Genomic DNA, 25134 nt, shown 5'->3' with positions numbered 1-25134 from the left:
TAGTGTTTGTGTTGATAGCGTTATCAGTGCCAGATATACTGGCTTGTGAGGCAGAGAGCATAGACTGCAGGTTCTTAATGTAATTGCATCTCTCACAAATTGTGTTCCTAGGTGGTAGCAGTAGAGGGTTGTATGTGTATATGAGGCAGTTGCTACACTGTCTCAGGATGCTTATGTCAACCAGACCAGCAGGAGAAACCGTAGGGAATTGGCCATCCATATTTGTCAGACTCTGAGGGAGAGAGGCCAGAGAGAGCCAATGGGTAAAGAGTGGAAGATCAAGAGGAGTAATACTAGGTGATCACACAAGTGCTACTAAGGGAAAATGTGTAGCTGGAATATATTGCAATATGTTAAAAACAGTGCAGCTGTGGTGTGTGATGTACAAACAAGTCCAAACCAGCTCAAACATGGGGTTTAAATACGACAAAAAAATACAAGATTCTAGTAACACAGAAATCTAACCTCTTTGCCCGGAAATATGCTAAAGTTGAGGAACTGCACTGTTGGGATACAGCTGTATCTAAGGGAAAAGTTGTCCAAAATTATCTATCCTGCTGTGGTGCACAATTGTGTGGCAGTCCATGGTGCTGGGCGATGAGCAAACCAGCAGAAACCCACTCAAGGGTTGGGGAGTAAATGCCAGAAGGTTAAAACCAAAAACAACTTTAAAAAAAGTTCAAAACATACAATGAATGCTTACAAGCCCTAGACCAGCCAACCTTTACTAGCCAGGGACCGATCAAGACAATCCTCTCACTGAAGTGCAGAAGGGCCCTTTCTAATCCAAGATAACCTGGACAATGTGCTCAGAACAAACGGCCACTACAAACAAACAACCGGGCCCAGAAACAGCAACCCTGAGTATGGACTATGCTACAGCTACTTGTTGCACTGTTTTAGGCAGAAAACACTACAGAAATGTTTACCACAGTAGTGAGACACTAATTAAAAGTTTTAAAGGAAAAAAGAGCAAGGAGACGCTAGAAAATGCTTTTAACTACAACCAAATCAGTTCTATGATGCATTTCTTGGCAGAAAAATCAGAACAAACAAACAGATGCTTAACAAATGGAGAAAATTTCCAGTTAATACCTTTCAGAGAAAATGGCTAAAAAAGCTTTACAAACAGTGAAAACAGTAATTAAAATGATTTAACAGGTCCAGTAAGGCAGACAGTTGTGCAACAGTGCGGTTTCTTTATAGTAATAAAATAAGTAAAAAGTTGGCAGCAGACAATAAAAAGTGCTATAAATAGTAAGAATAAGCAATAAACAGAACAATAAGCAAGAAAACGTGCACCGTATGTTTTTTTTTTGAAAGCTCAGAAGCCTCTAGTCATCGGAAATCTTGGCACAGAGTTGTGGGTGTGCCCCATCTTCCATTCAGCTCAGTATGAACAAGCAGAAACCCATTTAAGGGTCTGGGTTAAATACTAGAGCATTAAAACGTAAAACCACTTTAAAAAAAGTTCAAAAGAACCAAATAAAGTGCTTACTCCAAGCCCTAGACCAGCCAACCTTTACCAGATAGAGACCAATCAGCACAAACAGCCACTACAAACACAAAACCATGCCCAGAAGCATCAGCCCTGAGTCTGGACTATGCTACAGCTTCTAGCTACACTCATTTAGGCAGAAAACACTATAGAAATGTTTACCACAGCAGAAAAATAGCAGTGAGACACTAAATAAAAGTTTTAAACAAAAATGAACAAGGGGACTCTAGAGAATGCTTTTAACTACAGACAAGTCAGTTGTATGATTCACTTCTTGGCAGGAGAATCAGAATAAAACACATGCTTAACAAATCGAGAACATTTCCAGTTAATACCTTTCAGAGAAAATGGCTAAAAAAGCTTTACAAACAGTGAAAACAGTAATTAAAATGATTTAACAGGTCCAGTAAGGCAGACAGTTGTGCAACAGTGCGGTTTCTTTATAGTAATAAAATAAGTAGAAAGTTGGCAGCAGACAATAAAAAGTGCTATAAATAGTAAGAATAAGCAATAAACAGAACAATAAGCAAGAAAACGTGCACCGTATGTTTTTTTTTGAAAGCTCAGAAGCCTCTAGTCATCGGAAATCTTCGCACAGAGTTGTGGGTGTGCCCCATCTTCCATTCAGCTCAGTATGAACAAGCAGAAACCCATTCAAGGGTCTGGGTTAAATACTAGAGCATTAAAACGTAAAACCACTTTTTTTAAAGTGCTTACTCCAAGCCCTAGACCAGCCAACCTTTACCAGATAGAGACCAATCAGCACAAACAGCCACTACAAACACAAAACCATGCCCAGAAGCATCAGCCCTGAGTCTGGACTATGCTACAGCTACTAGCTACACTCATTTAGGCAGAAAACACTATAGAAATGTTTACCACAGCAGAAAAATAGCAGTGAGACACTAAATAAAAGTTTTAAACAAAAATGAGCAAGGGGACTCTAGAGAATGCTTTTAACTACAGACAAGTCAGTTGTATGATACACTTCTTGGCAGGAGAATCAGAATAAAACACATGCTTAACAAATCGAGAACATTTCCAGTTAATACCTTTCAAACAGTGAAAATGGCTAGGAAAGCTTTACAAACAGTGAAAACAGTAGCTAAAATGATTTAACAGGCCCAGTAAGGCAGACAGTTGTAGTACAACAGTGCAGTTTGTTTATAGTAATAAAATACAGTAAAAAAGTTGGAAGCAGGTAAATAAGAATAAGCAGTAAATAGAAAAATAAGCAAGAAAACCGGCACCTTATAGTTTTAGGAAGCTCAGAAGCCTCTAGTAGTCTGAAATCTTAGCATAGAGATGTGGCTGTGCCCCTCCTCCGTTCAGCTCACTATGCACATCTGTTGTTGTGGCTTTTACATATGCATTCATGTATGTGCAAGAATATCGTATCAGAAATGTGTTGTGAAATATTGAAGACTTCAACTATGTATGGTAAAGGCAGCCTAATGTTAAAAATTTTCAGTATTTGAAATCCAGAGCTACTTAATACCAGCATCTGATATGCAAACGGTGTGATTTATGTAGATGAGAAGTTTTAAATGGAAGGATTAAAAGTAGCAGATAGCTTGTGCTTATTATATGCAAATGTAGTGGGTATATATTTAGATCAAAAAAATTCAAGCACAAGATAGTGAAGGAATGAAGTGGAAAGGTAAGATGGGAGTTGAAGATATCATGGCAGCTGTGTGTATATGTGGAATTGAGATAGTGATGACCTGCTGAGATGAGATTTTTTTTCCTTTTTGGTGAAAATGACAATAACAAAAGCTTGAAGCAGACTAGACTGGTGGATGTGATTTATGTTTAGAAAAGGAACATGGGACATGTTTAAAAAAATGGTGTGTTTAGATAGTCATAGTACAGGATTAACACAATCTGGATCAGTATTTTAACACAATCTGGATCAGTATTTTTAACAGTTTTATTATGAACAGGTTGAAAGTTTGTGTGTGTATTTCTCTGTATATAATATGTATATGTAATATATATGTGTGTATGTATGTGTGTGTGTGTGTGTATATATATATATATATATATATATATATATATAAATAAAAAAAGAGAAAGTTGCAGATGTATGGAGGGGGGGGGGGGTGTTTATTTAATTTGACATTTCTTAATTTTGATAACTGGGTATGTCCGACTCAGCAAGAGTCCATTTTCAGTGGATGCCCGGAGGGAAAATCCCCAAGTACATACATAATCCAAATTACAGATTGCAGTAGTTACAAGACATTTTCAACATACATGAGTTTAAGTACAAGATGTTGGGTTAAAATAGATTTGTGTGTGTGATGGGGTGTGAGCGGAGCTGGATCATGGTCATATGGGACCGTAGGCAGAGTAGTGGATTGTGCCCCCCCGCCCACAGTCATTCAAGTGTCTCATTACTTGGCTGTTTCTCCCCAGTTACCACAAACACTGTTCAAACCTGTCAGTGTGCATACTATCTTCTTCTTTACTTCTAAAGTGATAACACTTAAATTAAATCCAAATATTTGTAATTTCACATTTTTGTAACACAAACACTGATTGTACTGTTTCAGTACAATCTCAGAATGAAAACAGACTTAAAATGAACAGTAAATTTCTCTGCCCTTGAAACAATATTCAAACCCACATTCAAAGAAAATGCATCTGGCCAGTGGTTTAAGTTTACCTTTTGGCTTCTTTCAAACCATAGACCCCTTGCACACAGTTTTTAGGACCATGCATAAATGCATGTGTTCTTTGAATCTCCTTCCTGATTGTATTAAATTATATTTTTTGTATAATGCAGCACCAGTTCTTAGAATTAGTTTTAAATCTGTAGGTTTTAACATTTTTTTCCAGTAAACCATGAAACAAAATGTATGTACCAGTAATGATGAAGCTACCCATTTCACATCATTTCAACCTAAAAAGACTTCTAAAACGTCATTACAATCCATCAACATTAGTCAGTGTGCACAATCTCTGCAGAAGTAAAAGTCATCTGTATAATTCCACATTAAAGAGATGTGTAACTAATGAAGAGATTGCTGCTGGCAAACAACTTTACATTTCAGTGTTTCATCTACAAATTCAGTTCATGCTGCCTTTGAAGAATAAATTGTCTGTGTTACATTAAAAAATGGTTGTTGTTGTGTCTTTCGGCTTTTTCCAGTTAGGGGTCGCCACAGCGGAACTCCGGTCCACTAATGATTGGTAGTTGATTTTTACATGCCGAGTTACCAGCCCTGATGCACAACCTTCAATGAAGGTAGGCCCATTCACGTATGTCTCCATGCAGAAGACGCTCTAGCTGAGAATCGAACCAGGCAGCGTCTTACTGTAAGGCGACAACGCTACCGCAGCAGCTGGTAATATTTTAATAGGGAATGGCTGGCAAACTGACAGGGTCATAGTTGATGGGCATCTCATTCAAAGGAGGACACACACAGGAGTGCAGCAACCCCATCTCCCCTTAAAGTACACTACAGTATCAGCAATACATCTACATGGTGTGGGGGTAGAATCCCCACAGCCTTCTATACGAAAGGCAAGTATACTACCTGTTGTGCTACTAACACTGCTTCCAAACTGTATAGCAGAAAGACTGTTTGCCATTTGCTAAAGAAAACAGTTGCACATTAAAAACAGACTGCATAAGCAGCAGTAAACTTATCTTCCCTTGAAACTCACAATTCCTTGAAAAATGCACAGAAACCTCTTAATTAGTCTGGTAGTTGGTGTAAATGATTTGAGATCTTGTTTCCTGTAATCAAGTTACAGGGTTTGGGCCTGAGCAAGTTAATTAACTAACCTATCATCCCTGTCTAGTTTAGTAACTAACCTATCATCCCTAACTAGTGAGGCCTTGGCGGTGCAGTGGTTAACGTTGTCGCCTTACAGCAAGAGGTTCTCCCATTCAGTTCTCGGCTGGAGCGCTTTCTGTATGGAGTCAGCATGTCCTCCCTGCGATTGAGTTAATGTTTAAAGACATGCAGGTAGGTGCATGCGTGAATGGGTGTGCCTTCTTTGAAGGGTGGCTGTCAGGCTGGCAACTCTGCACTGTAAAAATCCACTGCCAATCATTAGCAGACCAGAGTTCCGCTGTTATCATCCCTAACTAGGGCATTTTACACACACACACACACACACACACACACACACACACACACACACACACACACACACACACACACACACTGTCACACCATGGAAACCCTGTCTTGTACAGGTATGTCCCTGGAATTGAACGTTTGTAAGAATAAGCAGCAACATTAAATTTTATGTCTCCAGAATGGAATGCTTGTAAGAAGAAACAGCAACTTTAAATTCCATGTGTAGAAGCGGCAGCAGCAAATGTGTTAATCGATATACGCTGCTTCTCAGAAATGTGGATTTCACAGATGCTGAGTGTTAAAGAAGAATGCTGTTAAAAAGTGTGTGTGTGTGTGTGTGTGTGTGTGTGTGTGTGTATATATATATATATATATATATATATATGTATATGTATATGTATATATATATATATATATATATATATATATATATATATATATATTTTTTAAATTAAAAATTAAATGTTGTGGCAGCCCCTTGGCCAGTGGGCCTCTCCCAGCCAACGGGCCCTAGGCAACTGCCTAGGTCGCTTAGCACTGGATCCGGCTCTGGATGTGAGGGTAAGCTTTAACTGATATTTTTTTTAACATTCTCAAATTTTAGTTTGCAGTATTTTGTTGATGGTTGATGAATGCTGTGATGTCATGGATTTACTATATAAATTTTTTTAATAAAAACAGTATTGTCGTAGGTGTGAATGTGCATTTGTGTGCAGTATGGAAGGACTGCAGGATTAGCCACATGGGTGTATACAGTGGCTCTAGATTGTTTCTATTGAAGTGACATCCTTGCCTCATGTACAAATGGGTAAAAGGGGGCTAAGGATAGATTAAAATAAAAATACTTCCGTGTATATCTGTATATTCTTTCAAAGTTTGGCATTAATTTGATGGTTGTCATCTCTTAACAGTGAAAGCAAATTTTTGAACATCAAGTTAAAACATTGCAGAGCGCTGATTTCATACAGTGTGTGTGTGTGTGTGTGTGTGTGTGTGTGTGTGTGTGTGTGTGTGTGTGTGTGTGTGTGTGTTTCCTTTACTACTGGTAGTTTATATCTTGGTGTTTATTGTACTGTTTGAAATTTAAAAGCTGCGTATGACTAATATTTAGTTATTTTTTTAGTAATACTGCACGGAAACTGTCCTCTACATCTGTAGATTCTGGATATTCTCTCTATTCAACAGATTCTGAAGATCAGGTAATTGCTGTCTCTCATGTATGAGAACAAGGTCATTATAAAGTTGTGTTGAATGTAGTAAGAAGGTTATGCTTTTTATTTCAGGTTTGTTCACTCTAAAATTTTGTAGCTCATTTGAAAGTTGCAGTGCTGCTTTGGTGCATCTGTAAAAAAAAAAAAAAAAAAAAAAAAGGGCTACAGTTTAATGGTTTTCCGATGCTTAAAATATTTGATTTGTGCCATTTTTCACATGTGGCACTTGAACTTCAGCTGTAATGTTTTTTTCATGTACACCATTAACTATTTAAGTTTGTTGCTTATAGTGAGAATTTCCAGCTGCAACTTTGTTTATAGATATAAAATTGTTGGCATTGTACAAAGTACACTGGCAAATTCAAGTTAGTAAAGTAACAAGACTGAGGAAATCAAATGAATTCAGCCTTCCAAAGCTGGATAATTTTGCATTAATGTAAATAGTTTGAAGGCGTAACTATCTATGTAAAAAGATAGATAGAGGTAAACATGTCAAAAAAACAGCTAATTACAGATGTGCTTGTTTGCATATTTTATATGTGTAAGCTAGACTGAATCTTAACGTAAACAGTACATTACTGTTTTTATTTATTCACTCATTGTTTATGTAGAACTTGACTGAAATAAACTTTGTTCCTTACTAAAATGGTGTGAGGAGCAGTACACCCTGACCCAAGGGTAGTTAATCTTATCAAATGTTTTTATTTATTTTTTTTTTTTTGGTTACATTCAGTGCCCTAGTTTTATACATCTATAGATGTAGTGATTACAGAGGAACTAGAGTTTGACATATAAAATGCTATTAACTTTTTTGCAGAGTACCTGTTTGTTGTCCTGGTTTCATTTGATCTACATAATGCACCTTGTTTATTTCTTTTTTTATTCTCCCATCCTTTCTGAACCTGTTATCTTCCCAGGACCCCTACTATTGAGCTGTACCACCTGCACCCATTCAGACTATTTATTCCATGGTGACATGAATTGGGCACTTCTGGGCTAGTCAAAAATCAGGTGATAAGGGGTGCACCAGCTTTGGGTCCTGTAAAGCAGTCTACCTTTCCCTGCACTAGGCTCCTTGTGGGTCTACAATAGCTGACGGGTCAGACAGAAGAGGCATACATGCTTCCACACAGATCTACTATTTTCTTGGCTGCATTAGAGAGATCTTTGTTTGACTCAACTCAAGCCAGCTCGACTTCTTACAAGGGTGGTAGTGCATTTAGCCACTGCTGGATGTCGTCAGTGCTATGGTTCAGGCAGCTTTCCTCTTACATGGATGAATAAGTGAGCATTGGCTGCTAAGGTTCATTCTCCCCTAATTCCTCAAATGCTCGTTAATTGAACATTCGCATGAGCCATAAACAAGGTTTCATTCCTCCATGTCATGGGATGGGTTCCCTAGTTTATTTCTGCTCTCAAAAATAATCTTTGTAAATGTTAAGAGTACAGATACTTGTGGTGATTTCACTGGTGACCTTGATTTCAAGTCATGGAGTAGTGATCAGTTATTTCAAGGGATCTCCTTAAAGGTACTTTAAATGATGGCACACTGTCTTTTTTAGAAAAGTACACACACTGTTTTAGTTTTTTCAGAAACCTTTTTCATTGTTTCCAAGTTGTAATTATGTCCTTGCTACAAATGTTCCCTATGTTGCACAACCTATATAATGGGTATTTATACCCAATGCATTTTTATCTTATTGTTTTTTTTCTTATTTGATATTGTAGAGGTATTTTGTAGCATTTTTTTCCCATTTCTTCAGGCTGTCGTCGATTTGTTGCTTGGCTCTTCTCCAGAAAGGTAGTAACACAGGCTAGGCCTGGAGCTCTTTGTGTAGTTTGCAGTTTTTGTTGTTGTTTTTTATGGTGTGAGAAATTTTCTGTCTGGACACTGGAGCGATAGGATTGGTGCCTTTGGCACCCTCTTGTGACTGCAACAAACTCTTCACAGGCTTGAGTCTTTCCTTCCTATAAATTATCCTGCTGGTGCATCCTCCAGATCTTGTTGCCATCATTACGACAGAATCCTCTCCATAAAGCTTGTGTGTTATTTATAGAGAATTTGAACTTTTCTGGGACAATTTAGGGATCAGATAAGTGCATCTAAACTATTTTTTATTTTGTTTTCATCTGTAATTAGTTTATTTTGAGGACTCTTCATCTTTTGCTGGTTTTCTTTTTTCCAGCCTTCTCTCTCTCTATCTTTTATTTCTCTTTCCTAACCTGTCTAATTTTATGCCTAGAACCTAGTCTATTCTCTCTTCTTCTCAGTGGCATGTATATGGTACTGTTTAGGTGATAGACATAAATAAGGAATCCAAACAAGGTTTTAGAAAATGCAAAAAGTGCAGGCATAAATTGCACCCTTTGTACCCTCATGATTTGTGTCTGGTTTGTTTGGGAGTCTCTCCTGTTAATAGTAGCTGCACCATCTCTAAAGGATTCAGTGCCAGGAATTTAGCTGATTGGTGCAAAAAACATGTAGTCAAAGTTATTATTCCCCCTGATTCTGCACCTGTTCCAGCACTGGTAGTGTGCAGATTAGCTCCAGCTGTAGCGCCAGCTGTGGTGGTGCAGATTGATCTAACTTCATCAGTGCTGACTACTTTGTTAGCTGTAACCAGTGCCGATCATGTTGGCACCGATGACTACTAGATCATTTGGGGTCAGTGTTATGTCTTTGGCACCAAAGGTGTCAGGATTAATATTGCCAAGACTGTTCAATATGTTTCAGACTTTGACATTTGACACTTCAGGACCGAATTTCTTTTATTTGGCTTTGGCCCTGGAATCTTTGGGACAGTTATAAGGTTCCATCTTTTTCCCAGCAGCTTTGCCTTCTGTGACAGTGGGCCTGGGTATCACAGTGGATTACACAATGCAGAAGGGAAGTACTTTATTCCTTTGTGCCTATAGCTACATTGGTACTGACTCTGCCTATAGACTCCACTGAATCAAGGCACTTGGGAAGAACATTTTTAAGCTCTGTCACAACAAGAGGCTCTTGTGGAAGCAGGAATTTTCTCTTTTTCAGGCAGTTCTGATGAGGAGGCAGACAGCCCAGTCCTCCCCAGAAGAGGAAGTATATGAGGGAGCACTTTGACTCCCTGTCACTCGTCCAGTCAGGATGAAATAGACAAGTCTTTATGGATTCTGTTCAAATAGCTTTATTGTGTACAAACACATCAGGATTGAGGCTTAATAACTTCAACTTAGATAAACTTATAAACAAACTAACTATTACACTTATACATGTTCACTCTCTGGCTGTACTCTCAAAATGGCACTGAAGCTAGCATGTGCATACAATTTATATGCTCATGCTGTCCTTGAAATGCTTATTAAAGATACAGTGCACACACACTATTCTACATTCTCCCTCTTTGAGAAATAAGTCTTGCAGTATTGACAACATCAGCTGACATGCAAGCAATACAAATAATTCTTTGTCATGCAGTTATACAGAACTAGATGCATATATGCAGTTATGTCCAGGTTGTTGTATATTTCACACTAGGTCTGGAAATATGACCAAGTTGTGTGACATAAAAATTAGAATTGGATCTAGCACCTGGTACACTCTGTCTGCTGAATGTTCAATCTTGTGCACATCAGGAACATCATCAGCAATGGAAGTAGAATTTAAGACATGTTTTACAACAGCAAAAATTGTCTGGATTGCTCTGAGATCTAGAGTCTGTATCACAGGAACAATGCTGCGATATTGATTCTGGTCCAGGAAGAGGTCTGCAATTTTTCCTGTACTCCACACCCTCATATTCTATGAAGTAGGATCTTGGCTCGGTACATATACCTTATACTTGACCAATCTGGTCGAAATATTTTGCCGTTTGTATCCTCACTGTCTCCTCCTTTCAATGGACAAAGAAATCTGCTCAATTTATCATAGCTAAACTTATGGAAAGAATGCTTTCTGAATAATTGGGCTCTAATTGTTCTGTTGTTCTTGGCTTTAGGACTCAACAGACTGGAACTAATAGGCAATGTTGTTCTGGTTTGCCTAGATAGAAGTCTCTGAACAGGCGATCCAAGTATATCATCACGGGGTATGTTTCTGAGACTGAGTAAATTCAAAAAGACATCGCTATTGTCATGCTTTGACCTCTCAAGTAAGTGCTTTGCACTCTGTAGTGCACGTTCAGCTAGTCCATTTTGCTGTGGATATTCTGGACTACTAGTAGCATGTACAAAGTCCCATTCTCTTGCAAATTTAGTTAGTTCAGGAACAAGAGGTTTTTTTTGCAAATGTGGTTTAGTACTATTGCATACTGAACAAGAAGAAAATACTTTTTCAATGTCTTTTACTAGAGAAGGCCAAAATAATAGTTCTCTTGCCCTTCTTTTGGTAGATTCGGAACCTGGGAAATCACGATACAAAATCTGGATACATTCATATTGTAAGGAAGCAGGAATAACAATTTAAGGACCTTTGAAAATAATACCATCTTCCATCAACATCTCATCTCTGTAAGGGAAATAAGTTTGCACTTCAGGTGATACACTAGATTACTTTGACAGTCCTCCAGCATTAATGTAGTGGTTGAGCTTTTGCAAAATTGGATCAGTCTTTGTATGATCTCTCCACTCGTCAAGTCTTGTGGAAGAAAAATTGCACACTTCCATAATGTCAGTCAGTATTCTCTGTATGAAGCTGTTCTGTTGTATTTCTGGGCGATCTGGATAACGTATCAGCCAAATAAAGAAGTTTGCCTTTTGTATAGACCATTTTGAAGTTGTACTTGCAATTTGAGCATTATTCTTTGTAATTTCACTGGAGCTGAATGCATAGGCTTCTTTAAAATAGTAACTAGAGGTTGGTGATCAGTTTCAATCTGATAGCTCGACCATATTATCATGAAACTTTGAACATGTAAATACTATTGTCAAAGGTTCTTTCTCAGTTTGAGCATATGGCATTTTGGTTTGGGTAAGAGTTCTAGATGCATATGCTACTAGTCTGCCCTCTTGAAGAATAACTGCATCAAGACCAAATTTTGAAGCATCACAAGAAAGAGTTGACTGGTTTATTGACACCATAGTATCTTAATGTAGGTGGGTTGGCAGTTTTCAGCTTAAGGTCTTCAAATGCTTTCTGGTGCTGTTCCAGCCAAGACCATGTAACATTTTTGCACGTCATCTCTTTCAGAGATGCTTTCAACTCACTGAAGTCTGGTATAAACTTACCTCAATAGTTGACCATGCCAAGAAAGCATTGTAGAGCTTGAAAATTATCTGGTGTTGGCATCTTAAGAATGGCTGTTTGCTTGGATGAGTCTAGTTTCAAGCCAGTGTTGGTAAATAAATGATCTACATATGTAACTTCTGGTAGTCTGAATCTGCACTTTAGAGGATTGAGCTTTAAGTTCACTTCACTTCACATGGTCTGTCTAGAACTTCTTAAGGTTTTTGTCATGCTCTGCTTTACCATTACCTCCAACCAATAAATCATCTACTATTATGGCTCAAGGATAACCTGAAAAAATTTCTCCATTGCACTGTGAAAGACTTTACTTGCAGAATTTATTCCAAATGGCATTGTGAGGAATCTATATCTGCCAAATGGGGCACTATAAAAGTAGTCAGTAATGAGGATTTGCGATCAAGCATCACTTGCTAAAATGAATTTTGCATCCAATACAGAAGAAACAGTGGCACTCTGTATTAGGGCTGCAACTTCCTTGAATGTACATTGGATGATGTCATTTTTTAATGCTTTTTTCAAATCTCTTGGGTCAATACATATTCTGATTTCATCTGAGCCTTTCTTATGGGCTGCTGCCATGGATGATACCCGTTCATTTGGTTCTGTAACTGGAAAATTACATCTGCTGCACCATTATATCCAACTTTGACTTTATCCTGCATAGCTCTCAGAACTTTTCATGCTTGTCTGACCACTGGACTCTGATCTCTGGGGTCTAACTTCATAGAATACACAACTGGAAGTTTGCCCAACTTGTCATTGAAAACAGCATACTCTGAGAAAATGGCTTCAGAAACATTGGAACTAAGATATGTGCTTGTATGATGAACTTTGGTAAAAGAAAGCAGATTCATTCTCAAACTGTCTCTGAGACCCAGTAATGACTGCACAGGTCTTCGGACTACATAAAATAACAAGCTGTAACAGTTCCTAGCCAAATAACATGAAACACTACTGAGCCTTTGGTTTGAATTTCTTCACCTCTATAAGCAACAAGTTTCACACAACTGGCCACATTGAGTTTTTCACCAGCGCTCACCTTAGCAAATGTGTCTGCTGACATAACATTACATTTTGAACCAGTGTCTTCTTTGGAGCTTTGTGGATTTACCATTGATCTGGACAGTACAAAACTTTGTTCTTTGCCATCAAATTCACTGCATTAACCTTTTCACCAATTACTGATAGACTGTGTACATAGAAAGTAGAATTGCAGCTCTCTGTATGATCAATTTGCTTTTTCGAGTGACCTTTCTGTATAACTGTGAGAGGTTTACTTGATTTACAAAACTTTTGAAAATGGTTCCATTTTTTACACTTCTGGCATTGCTGACCAAATGCTAAGCATTTCTTTTTTAGACTCCTGATTGGGACCAAAATTGTGATAGTTAACAATAAAGCTGGATTTGGGTTTTCTGACTCACCCTTGTACTGTGCTGAGTATGCTCCTTTCTTAGAACTTGCTGGAAAACTACAGGGTTTCCCAGGAGAACCAGCAGAGGCTGTAGCTGCCATGTGCTTAGGCCTGCTTCTGCCAGCCACATGTTGCATGCTGTCTGCATTTGCTCTGGACCCTGCTGAAACCATGTTCTTATCACTTGCAAGCAGACTTGTGTGGCTTTCTGTAACTTAATGAACTTGACATTTCAATAGCCTTACTCAATGTTAAATCACTGTCACGAAGCAAAAAATTCTCACTGCAGCACTGTTAATACCACACACACGTCTGTCCTTTATCATCTCATCTTTTAAGTCACCAAACCGACACATTTTAGCTTTGTTTTTCAGGTCACTTATATAAGCTGCAAAAGTTTCCCCTGGTTTCTGATCTCTTGTGTAAAACAAATGCCTGTCTAATGTAATATTTGTCTAGGGGTTGCACTGAGTTTGCCCTTCAAATACTCTGGGTCTTCCCTTGATTCATCCTGTACAACAATATGATGGTTTTCACCATCTCCTTCATATACTACTGGTGCATACACAAATGAACGCTCTCTTTCAGTGGCCTCTGACCCTGCTAGGTTTAGCAAAATGAATGCCCTGGTGCATGCATTTTTGTCAGAATAAGCTGCTTGTATAAAAATATTGTACTCTTGCTCAAATATTCTCCAATTCGCTGCAATATTCTGATCAAATACAAGTGGTGAGGGATTTCAAAATCCATCTGCCATATTAACACATACCAGTGAAAGCTTTTGCGCATAGGCATGGACACATACATATGGCAGAAATTTATGCCAGTATTTGTAACTATGCCCAATAGCACAACAAGCCTCTGAATAACTGAGCTTTGTGAAATAAGTCTCTCGGCCACTGTGATATTCCAGAAATTACTGTACTGTAAGAAATCAAGTCTTATCTGTGTAAGAAACATTTCAAAGTAGCTTTAATTTGCAAATTAACAGTACACAGCACACTGAAACGTCCCCAGAATGGTGGTACGTTGTTTCCTACACTATAAAGAGTTATTTAGCATTCTGTAATGGTGTCAGTGAAATAGGCACACCCAGCACAAAAAACTTTTCGAAATGGCTGTATTTTGAATGTACTTCATGAAATAGTTACACTTTGCACAGAAATAAACATTTCAAAATAAATGCACAGTAATAAGCACACACTTTAAGCACTTTACACACTTTGAGATAATTCGAATAACTCTAGTTATGCCCTGAATACAATGCAAAATAGTAGATGTTATGTTGTCCAATCTTGCCTTTGTTCTTGCTGGTTGGGTTTGGAGCCGATCCTCTGCTCCGACTCAGCCGATTTACTATAGCTTGAGAGCTTTTTCTGGCTCGAGGCTACCCCTTATCCCAACATTTCTAGTGGCAGCTACTCAGATCTCATTTGCCGCTTGCAGCGTTGAGATTGCTACTACTGTCACAGGCTAAGTACTTTGTGCTTTTTTCTATTTATCGCTATTTTTTCTAAATTTTTTTGTGGTTATATTGACTCACTAGTGTGTACTATCCCCCGTTAGTCTAACGGCCCCTTTCTCTGCTTGTTGTGCTTTTGGCTGTCATTTTTTCTCCTCAGGCATTGCTTTTCCCATGGAGCCTGTTTAAATTAGAGAGTTCTTCCCTTTTCCTTACCATTTTCTGGGATTGCCATTTAAGTTAGAGCCTCTCCCATCGGAGAGTCAACGTCTAAGTTGGAGGCTCTCCCTCTTCTTCTCCCCCTTTAAAAAAATAAACAAAATAATAAAGTTCTTCCTTTTTTGTTGTTGGGTTACCTGTTACAGCTTAGTTGCAGTTGCTTGTTGTGTGCTGTTAGTTGATAGCTTTCTGTTGTTTTCTGGTACTGTGAAAATTTCCTTAACTAAGTGTTTACCATGTCTAGAGAGTCAAAACCCTCCGGGTTTAAAAAATGCAACTCGTGTTGCCAGAAAATGTCCCTTACGGACGGGCACACGAGTTTCATTTACTGTTTAGGGGCTGTTCACCTGCAGTACTCTTGCTTGATCTGTTACGCTTTCAGTTCGAGTCCTGCAGGAGAGAAAAAATAAGCTTATTTTACGTGGTCTCCTGAAGAACCCTCAGGATTCTTCGTCTAAGGGTCCTCAGCCAGTGAAGGTGTCTGAGAAACACCCCAAGCCATCGGTTCCGAGTCCGGAACAGACAAAAATCACTGAGAAGCCTTTGGCTCTGTTGGCTGCCAGCATTGGCTCCGACAAAGCTAAGTCTCCGGAGGCTCCATCTGTGTCCTTGGAGCTGGTCTGGACCCATGAGAGAGCAAGGTCTTCTCCTTTGGAGCTGGTATGCTCCGCTCCACAATCTCTTCTGCTGCAACCTGGAGCGGGCAGTCACTGCTTCTCTTCACACTCCTTTCGGTCTTCTAGACTTTTGGATCATGACATGAAGAGAATGGTCAACAGGCTCCTCAAGTCACAGGCACTTGCTAAATTACTTTTAAGCCCAGCCCATAAGGAATTGGCTCCTTTGGCCCACCTAGCTTCTCCATCGATTCTTCCTCCGACTCTCTTGAGCTCCGGAGTCAGAGTGCATGGAGGTCAAGGTGGTGTCTCAGTCCATCGCAGGATCTGGGTGGTGAAACTCTCTCATCGGCTTCGGGGGGGGGGGGAGTGGCATTGGACCCCACTGTCGTCCTTGGAGCTTCGGCGCAGGTGATCTCAGCTCCTACATCAGCCTCAGAGCCATCGCTTCTGGTTCGAAGGAGATCTCCGGGCTGTTTGGAGCCGGCGGCTCATTCGACTCTGGACCATGGTGCCTTTGATGAGCGTGCTGTCTCCTGACACTGCTCCACCCTCAGCTCCATTGGCTCCTTCACCCTTGGTGCCTGTGCCTGCATTTGTCCCTCCTCCAGCCACCAAGCGTAGGGAGCCTGTACCCCAGGACTCCCCACTGGGTGACCTCACCTCTTCTGATACCTCCTCCGAACATTCGGAGGAGGTCCCTTGGAAGAAGAACTGTAAGAGGAAGCATCTAGACTCCCCTGAGTCTATCAGTTTGGATACAGACTTTGATGAATCGGAAGGGTCCCCACGGTCCCCCTCTGAGGAGGTCTCTTTTTCAGACATCATTGAAATCCTTAGACAGAGGAGTGGGTGGAGGTCCCTAGCCTCTTCTGAGGATGAGTCTGTCTACCCGACCCGCCACCTCTTGGGTGTCTCTGCCTTTCGACCCGCTTTTGTCTGTAGTGAGTCGAAAGGCATGGAGCGCTCCAGAGACCATGGAACCAGTTCAGAGGAGACCAAACAAGTTTATTACTGCTCCAGAGGATGTCTTTCCTGCCCAAAGGGGGGGGGGGTCCCTGTTGATGCCATGGTGGTGGCAGCAGCCACTAAGAAGGAACTTGCAGAATCTTCATCTGTCCATCCACCGAACAAAGAGTCTTGTACGATGGACAGGTATGGGAAGCGTATGTTTTCTTCAGAGACCTTTACTCTTAGGTCGCTGAATTACTTGTCATTTCACACAATTACAGAGGGATCTCCTGAAGGAGCTAGGAGAGACCCTGCAAAATCCTACAGCTGAGAGAGTTGCAAACAGGGCAGCTTCCCAGCTTGCGACCTTAACCTCTGTGGTTAACTCCTCCATGAGGCTCATTTCTTATGCAGCAGATGGAGCAAGTAGGGTAGCAGGTACCTGAGTAGCTTTGTGAAGACACTCCTGGTTGCGCCTTTGTCAATTTGCGGAACCTTTTAAGTCTTCATTTACCAATACCCCCTTTGATGTCTCGCCCTTGTTCGGGCCTCAGGTAAAAGAGACTCTCACCAGGTGAGAACAGGATGGCAAGACTCTCTTTGCTGTAGGAGTCCATTTTTCCACTTCATCTACACCCTGTCCTAAAGGTCAGAAGAGTGGAAAAATGTGGTTCCGAAAATCCCAAGTATCTTCGCCTGACACGCATGGAGATCCCCCCCCCCCAAGGGCAGAGGGGGAAAGAACAACGGAAGACACCGCCCTCATGGCAGAGGGGTTCCGCAACAGCAAGGCGACAGAGATACTTTCTCTGCTAGGCCCTTCCAACACTCCTGAAGGAAGGACCTGCTGTCCACCTCTGGAGGCAGTCGTGAGCAGACTATCACTGCACCCAGCAGCCTGGCAGTCTATCACGAGAGAAACATGGGTACAGTCAATAATATTCAGTTCCCCCCTCAAAAGACAAATGTTCTGTCCTAGATGTTCCACCCAGTCTTCGGGATCATGCATTCCTAGAGGTTCAAAGATTGCTAGAAAAAAGAGCCGTCCAGGGAGTCCCACAGACCAAATCGGATCCGGAACTTACTCAAGGTTTTTTTTAGTTCCAAAAAAGACAGGGGACTGGAGACCCATTTTGGATCTCAGCAAACTAAACCAATCGGTAAAAAAGATGAAGTTTTGGATGGTGACACTGCAGTCCATTCTTCCCTTTTTGGATCAGGACAATTGCATGTGCTCCATAGATCTCCAGGATGCGTACTACCATATAAAAATGGACAGGCAATCCAGGACATTCCTATGCTTCCGTCTGGGAGCCAGTCATTATCAGTTCAGGGCCCTGCCCTTTGGTCTCACCACAGCCCCCAGGGTGTTCAAGTGTATGACAGTGGTCACTGCTCACCTGAGGCATCTAGGATTCCAGGTGTTTCCATATCTAGATGACTGGTTCCTCACTGCTACCACTGAGCATCAACTGATCAAAGCACGGGACTACACAATCCAAACATATTCCCAGTTAGGCATCACCATGAACTAAGAAAAGTCTGCCTTGTTGCCTTGTAAGTTTATTACCTTTATAGGGGCAGACTTAGATACAAGATGCATGATAGCAAAACTGCCTCAAGACAGGGTGTGAGCCATTCATCAATAAGTTAAAAATGTCATTGAAATGTTCTTGTAAAGTTTCCACTCGTTCTCTGTATTCTCAAGACAAGTCAAGTCCCCTTTCTCCATGGTCTGGGGACTCCCAAATCAGTTTTGTCTTCCTTGCTGCCTCCTTGTGTGCTGATACTGTTGATTTTGGTAGCCCTGGTCTTGAAGAAACTGTGGTGGCCTGTAATTCACTTGCTGGGCCCGATTGCATATCCTCGTAGACCTATGTGGGATGTCCCGCCCTAAAGAGATCTGACTGGTTGAACCATTTTTTAGTACGTCGTTACCTCTCGCATTTTCATTCGTGACAGCCTGATTAGGGGAAGCTTCTGCTGAAAGGGCAATGGTTTTGGATACGCAGACCTCGAGGCATAAGCTTTTTTATCTCTGGACAGTTTTTTTTTCTTTCCGATTTTTTAGGTCTACTGCCAACTTGTCAGTTTTGTCAAAAATACCTCTATAAGTTGAAATGTTGTCTTCAAATAAGTCTTCACTTCGTATCTTGTCTAAATCCGATAATTATTTATGCAAAACTTCTATAGTTTTATGATTATATTTTATTAAAATGTCCAGTAGCTCTAATCCCTGCCTGTCAAGGGCAATGAGCCCATGATGTAAAGGGGAATTTACTAAGAGTCCCGTAGGGTATTTCCAATGCCTAAGTCCTTTAGGTACAGTCTTATTTTTGATGCATTCCAAGAAATACGCGTACTCTAACTGTAATTTCCCACATCTGAGCATTTTGTTTTCAAAGCTAGTAAGAGATTGTTGAAACGTACACATACCTTGTACATTGCTGCCAGTGTTGTTAAAGCTTAAATCCTTTTGAAACCAGTCGTTTAAATTGTAAGTTGAAACAAGTTGAGCAGGTGAGTTCTGCACGAACATTTGAACAGTTATTACCTGCATGCATCCTGGGTCCTTTAGAAATGTTGCTGTCCTGAGTACCTTCCAAAAGGCCACCTTCCCTATTCTTATTTGGAACTTCTCTGGAAATTTGTTAAAACAGCTGGGTTAAAAGACCAATATTTTCCATGGGATCACCCCCCAAAGTGATTGTTCGCAAGGGAAAATTCATATCCAAATTCGGCCAAAGCACAAAACTCCACAAACCAAGAATCAGTACAAACTCCAAAATATAACCAAATCCAGAGAGAATCACAGCCTTGCACCAATATTTCACTTTATTTAGCACTTTCGTCAGCGTATAACAAATGACTTCTTCAGAATACAACCATTCTAAAAAATAACACATTTAGAGAGTTCTTAAAATCAAGTCATATGGTTAAAATATCCAATCAATACACAGCTTCAGTTGACCTACTTACATGAATTAACTCACAAATAACAAACACTGTGTTGTCTTTCCCAACCTACACTTAAAACAAAGTGTTGTTTAAACAAACATGTTGTTTTGCGCATTACTTTGAATAAAAAACATGCACTAGTGTATGAAACATAAAACTTGTTCTTATATAATATAAGAATGCAATATTAAATAACTGCTGGGACTAATGCCATCATTTAACCCAGGTTTTGTGTTTGCATTCAACCTGATTTGCCAACAAAGTTATTTAAAGTCTAACAGGTCTTCCCATGGACCCACCTCTAGGGTCTTGGGGTACTTTTTCTATAACTGCAAACTTGAAACTATGTTTAGAATATTTTTCTATATGTCTGAATAAAGCACTTTTGGTGTTGTGTTTTTTTTTATATCCCTTGCATGCTTATGCATTCTTTCCCTGAGTTTTCTTTAGTTTTTTCCAATATAAAAAACAGTGCATTCTTAACATAGTGCAGCATAGATTACTGCTAGTTCATAGGTTAGTACTAAGCGAACTGCCCTTGCGAGCCATTTTAAGCTTAGCCAATTATCCCTTGTGAGACTCAAACGCTGCACCTTGTGTTTGTAAGGCAAACACCTTAATCATTAGGCCATCCTCCCAACACCTCAGACTGCTCGGCCACACTAACACCCCTAGTGTTGCATGTATACGTCCCAGTTATTTTTATGTGGGTATTATTAATTTTGATCTTGTCTGTGTGTTTCACTAAGGGACATTGAGCACAAAACCCACATTTTTTTATACGTGGAACCCCATTCTGTGGAGAATACACAGTGGACCATCAAGACATATTGGGTATTTTGAACAAAAATTGGAAAATTTTCCAGGGATATGATGGTATCACAGAAAAAATAGAACTTAGACCATGGATGGTGTTCAGCAGAGGAATCACTTTTAAAAACCTGCTAGAAAATATGGGTATTGTTTCTCCACAGAATGGGATTCAGAATGGGGAACTTGGGGAAAGAATGTATGAGCATGCAAGGGATTTTAAAAACCGTAACGCCAATAGTGCTTTATTCAGACCAATAGAAAATATTCTACACATAGTTTCAAGTTTGCAGTTATAGAAAAAGTACCCCAAGACCCTAGAGGTGGTCCATGGGGAAGATATGTTAGACTTTAAAAGAATTTTGTTGGCAAATCAAGTTGAATGCACACATGGAACCTGGGTTAAATGATGGCATTAGTCTCAGCAGTTATTTAAAACTGCATTGTTATATATGAACAAGTTTTGTGTTTCATAAACTAGTGTATGGTTTTTATTAAAAGTAATGCACAAAACAACATGTTTGTTTGAACAACACTTTGTTTCAAGTGCAGGCTGGGAAAGACAGCACAGTGTTTGTTGTTTGTGAGTTAATTAATGTAAGTAGGTTAATTGAAACCTGGTATTGATTGGATATTTTAACCATATGACTTGATTTTAAAAACTAAACGTGTTTTTTAGAATGGCTGTATTCTGAAGAAGTCATTTGTTATACTTTGACGAAAGCGCTAAATAAAGTGAAATATTGGTGCAAGGCTGTGATTCTCCCTGGATTTGGCTATATTTTGGAATTATGCTAGTCCCTTTAGAACGCTTCCACATGCAGATTTTACAGTGGCTTCATTTTGCTCAGTGGTCTTTCCAGGATTTGCCAATGTCACACAAGATCTTGATCATGGAATCTTGCAAAAAGGACCTACTATGGTGGCTTGTCTCCCCCCAGGTGACTCTGGGCAGACCCTTTCTAGATCCCCAGCCGGTAACCACAGTTACCACGGCTGCTTCCCAGATAGGGTGGGTGGGGGGGCATTATCTGGGACGGACTGTCCAAGGAAAGTGGCAACCTCACGAGTACTATTTGCACATCAATGTTCTAGAGATGAGAGAGTGGTGCTTCTGGCATTGCAAGCACTTCAAGACTCTCTACCTACTGGGACCATTGCAATCCAGACAGACAATATGTCAGTGTGGTACATCAACAAACAAGGCAGGACCAGATCTTACCCCTTGTGTCGGGAGGCCCTTTGAGTATGGCAATGGGTGATGTTTTCCCAACGTTGTCTGATTGCGACTCACATTCCCAGGAAATCCAACATGATAGCAGACAGGCTCAGCAGGGCTGTCCTCATGCCTCACGAGTGGTTCCTGAAGCAAGATGTTGCGAACTTGATTTTCCACAAATGGGGCTAGCCATGCTGCGATCTTTTTGCCACTCCCCTAAACAACAAATGCAGCAGCTACTTCACCCTAGTTCCCCCTCTGGGACAGTCACCTAGGGATGCACTTGCTCACGATTGGCCTCCAGGAACACTATATGCTTTTCCACCTTTCCCTGTCATTCCAAAGATACTTCAGAGAGCAAAATTGTTGGGTTGCAAACTTATCCTCATTGCTGCTTACTGGCCTCGTCAGATATGGTTTCTGTTTCTTCACCATCATCTTCAACTGGAACCTTGGATACTGGACCCAGTTCCGGACCTCCTGATGCATCAGTCAGGCGGGCTTTACCCATCCCTCCAAACTCTCAAGCTGACTGCTTGGTTACTCCACTTCCAGTCTTAGCCAGGCTCCCAAACATTTACCCTGCTGTACAACAAATCCTAGTGTCCTCCCAAAAGCCCACTACCAGGAGGATTTACACTAGCAAATTGAAGAGGTTCTCTTATTGGGCCAAGAGTAATAACATTGATCCCTTTACGGCTCCTATTAACAATATTCTTGACTTTCTGGCAGAAACCTTCTAAAAAGGGGCAGCTGCAGCTACTGTTAGGGTCCAACTGGCTGCCATCTCCAATTTTCATGTAGGAGACTTGGGGTCTAACATTATGTCCCATAAGTTGTGCAGAGCATTCTTACTAGGTACAACACTTTTACGGTCCCCGGCAAGAGACCCCTCCCCCGGGACCTAAACTTGGTTTTAGCTTTGATGGTTATGCCTCCCTTTGAACCAGCAGCATCTTGCCCCCTGAAGTTTCTATCTTGAAAAACTCTCTTCTTGGTTGCTATAACCTCAGCTAGACAGGTTTCTGAATTACATGCTTTGTCTATTCGCCCGCCGTATCTCATTTTTCACAAAGATAGTCTCTCTTAGTGCCAGTCCTTCTTTCTTGCCAAAGGTTTATTCTGAGTATAACTTAAATCAGTCCATTGAGCTTCCTGTGTTCTTCCCCAATTACGGCAACAAAGCAGAGTATAAATTACACCAATTGGATGTTCATAGATAATTACGTTTTTATTTACACAGGACCAAAGACCTCAGAAATTCAGACCAATTGTTTATATCTTTACTGAAAATAAACAAGGTTTCAGGTATCCAGTTTCAAAAATGACCTTATCAAAATGGCTGTCCGACACAATCAGTTATTCATATGATTTGTGTGAAAAGATGCTTCCAGGAAGGCCCAGAGGACATTCAACCAGAGCCTTAGCTACCTCTGTTGCCTTCCAAGCTAAATTACCTTTGGATTCAATCTGTGCAGCAGCAACATAGACAAATCCTCATACCTTTATCTCTCATTACAAAGTGGATGTGGTCTTCCAGAGTAGGGCATCCTTTGGTTCCACGGTCCTGAAGAGTTTGTTCCACTGAGCCACCTAAGAACCAGGTGCTGGGGAGCACGGTCTTAATCGGGCAAGAATGAAGGCGAGATGGGACAATATAACATAAAGAAGTTATGTACCTACCATTACGTTCCATGTTTCCTGTCCTTCATCTCGCTTTCCTTCTTGCGTCTCCCCCTTCCTGGAGGTTCGAGAGGAGTTCTTTATTGGTTACACATTGCTGAGTTTCCTGCTGACATACCAGGTTAGTTAACCATGCATTGTCTTTTCCTCTTTCCTTCTTACCTTGATGTATAGGAGCTTAGTAAAATTGTTTTTTACTATATATGTTTAGTGTGGGCTATTACAAATGAGATCTGGGTAGCTGCCGCTGGGCATGTTGGGAATAAGGGGTAACCTCGAGCCAGTTAAAGCTCTCTAGCTATAGTAAATTGGCCGAGTCGGAGCCGAGGATCGGCTCTGAACCCAACCAGCAAGAAGGAAAGTGAGATAAAGGGCAACAAACATGGAACTTTATGGTAGGTACATAACTTCTTTTTACACCAAAACACAGTACTTTGCCAAAAAAATGCAGTCGCCTTGTTTTATTTATGCTTAATGTGCCCTTTATTGCCCTTATTATATTCATTTTGCTTGTTTGATCTTTTTTCATGTCCATTGTACTTTTCTTGTGCCCGTAAAACATGCCCATTTTGCTTTAAACATGCTCGTTTTCCAATTCTGAGGTAATTCCAAACCCTTTGTGTGCTTTTCTGATAATCGTTTTATCAAATATCTTAATTTTAAACATTTCATTTAATTACGAAACTTTTTGTGTCTCTTGCTTGTTTAATAATGCGGTTTGTGCCCTTGTAGTGCTCACTTTTATCTTTTTTATAAAATAAACCTTTTGTGCAAGTTTTCATTACCTTTGGTTCGTTTCTGACTCCTTTTTCTGTTTGTTTTTTCTTAGTTTACCTTCACTGTTAACTCTGCACCTCGTAGATCTGAAAAGCAGTCTCTGGAATCGTGGTTCTGACACTGTCACTTGCCCAGTCAGGATGAAGTAAACAAGTCTTTGTTCAAGCAGCTGTATTATGTACAAACACAACAGGATTGAGGCTTAATAACTTCAACTTGGATAAACGTATAAACAAACTAGCTGTTACACTCATACATGCTCACTCTGGCTGCACTCTCAAAATAGCACTGAAGCTAGCATGTGCTTGCTATTTGTTTGCACGTTCAGTCCTTGAAATGCTTCTTAAAGGTACAGCACACACCTTCTAGTCTGCACTCCCTGCCAGAGTCCCTCATCCTAGATATAGATTTGGGCAAAGGGGAGGTGTCCCCCAATCCCCTCTGAAAGAACATTCCTATAGTGAAATATTGGAGATGAGGCAGAGCAGCTCAGGACCAGCAGATGTAGACTCCTCTGAAGAAAAAAATATTACGGGAGACCTATATTTCCTCTCTCTCCTCCAGTGGCATATTTAGAATCCCTTTTGAGGTAAGTTTGTCGATTTATGGTTTGTTATAAGCAGTGAAAAGAGCCAGTTGGGGGTGAATAGATTCTCAGGAAACCTGACAGAATTTCATGAACTCCTAAAGCATGACCATTCTGAGTTAAGGATACCCCATGTTGAGTTCATCATAGTGGCGGCTGCTGAAAAAAAACATGTTCCTGCAGATGCTTTGTCCATCCTTCTCCTAAATAAGAAGTCCTGGATGATGGACAGATTGGAGAAACATGTTTATGCAGTATGTTCTCTGTTGGAATCTTAAGCTGCGGGAAACTGTCCAAAACACTAAGAATCCATAAGAACACTGTCTTCAAAATCCACAAAGTGTTAATCAAAACATATACATTAAATGGTTTAGCACTTTCATCTGTAATTTAGCACACTTTTGACTTCTT

General features: G+C 40.3%; 1 protein-coding gene across 1 annotated transcript in view; it reads left to right on the top strand.

Annotated features, from left to right (window-relative positions):
- The window catches only part of CCDC14 (coiled-coil domain containing 14), a 708632-nt gene that overhangs the window by 181429 nt on the left and 502069 nt on the right, over positions 1-25134 (top strand). Inside the window, exon 3 of the mRNA XM_044074917.1 lies at positions 6716-6791. Within this exon, the coding sequence (XP_043930852.1) occupies positions 6716-6791 (76 nt within the window). The remainder of the gene's footprint in view (positions 1-6715; positions 6792-25134) is intronic.

The sequence above is a fragment of the Protopterus annectens genome, chromosome 6.part0 (assembly GCF_019279795.1).
Source record: "Protopterus annectens isolate FY-2018-M chromosome 6.part0, PAN1.0, whole genome shotgun sequence".
In the NCBI taxonomy this organism is placed as follows: Eukaryota; Metazoa; Chordata; order Ceratodontiformes; family Protopteridae; genus Protopterus; species Protopterus annectens.
This window is presented reverse-complemented; position numbering and strand designations above follow the sequence as displayed.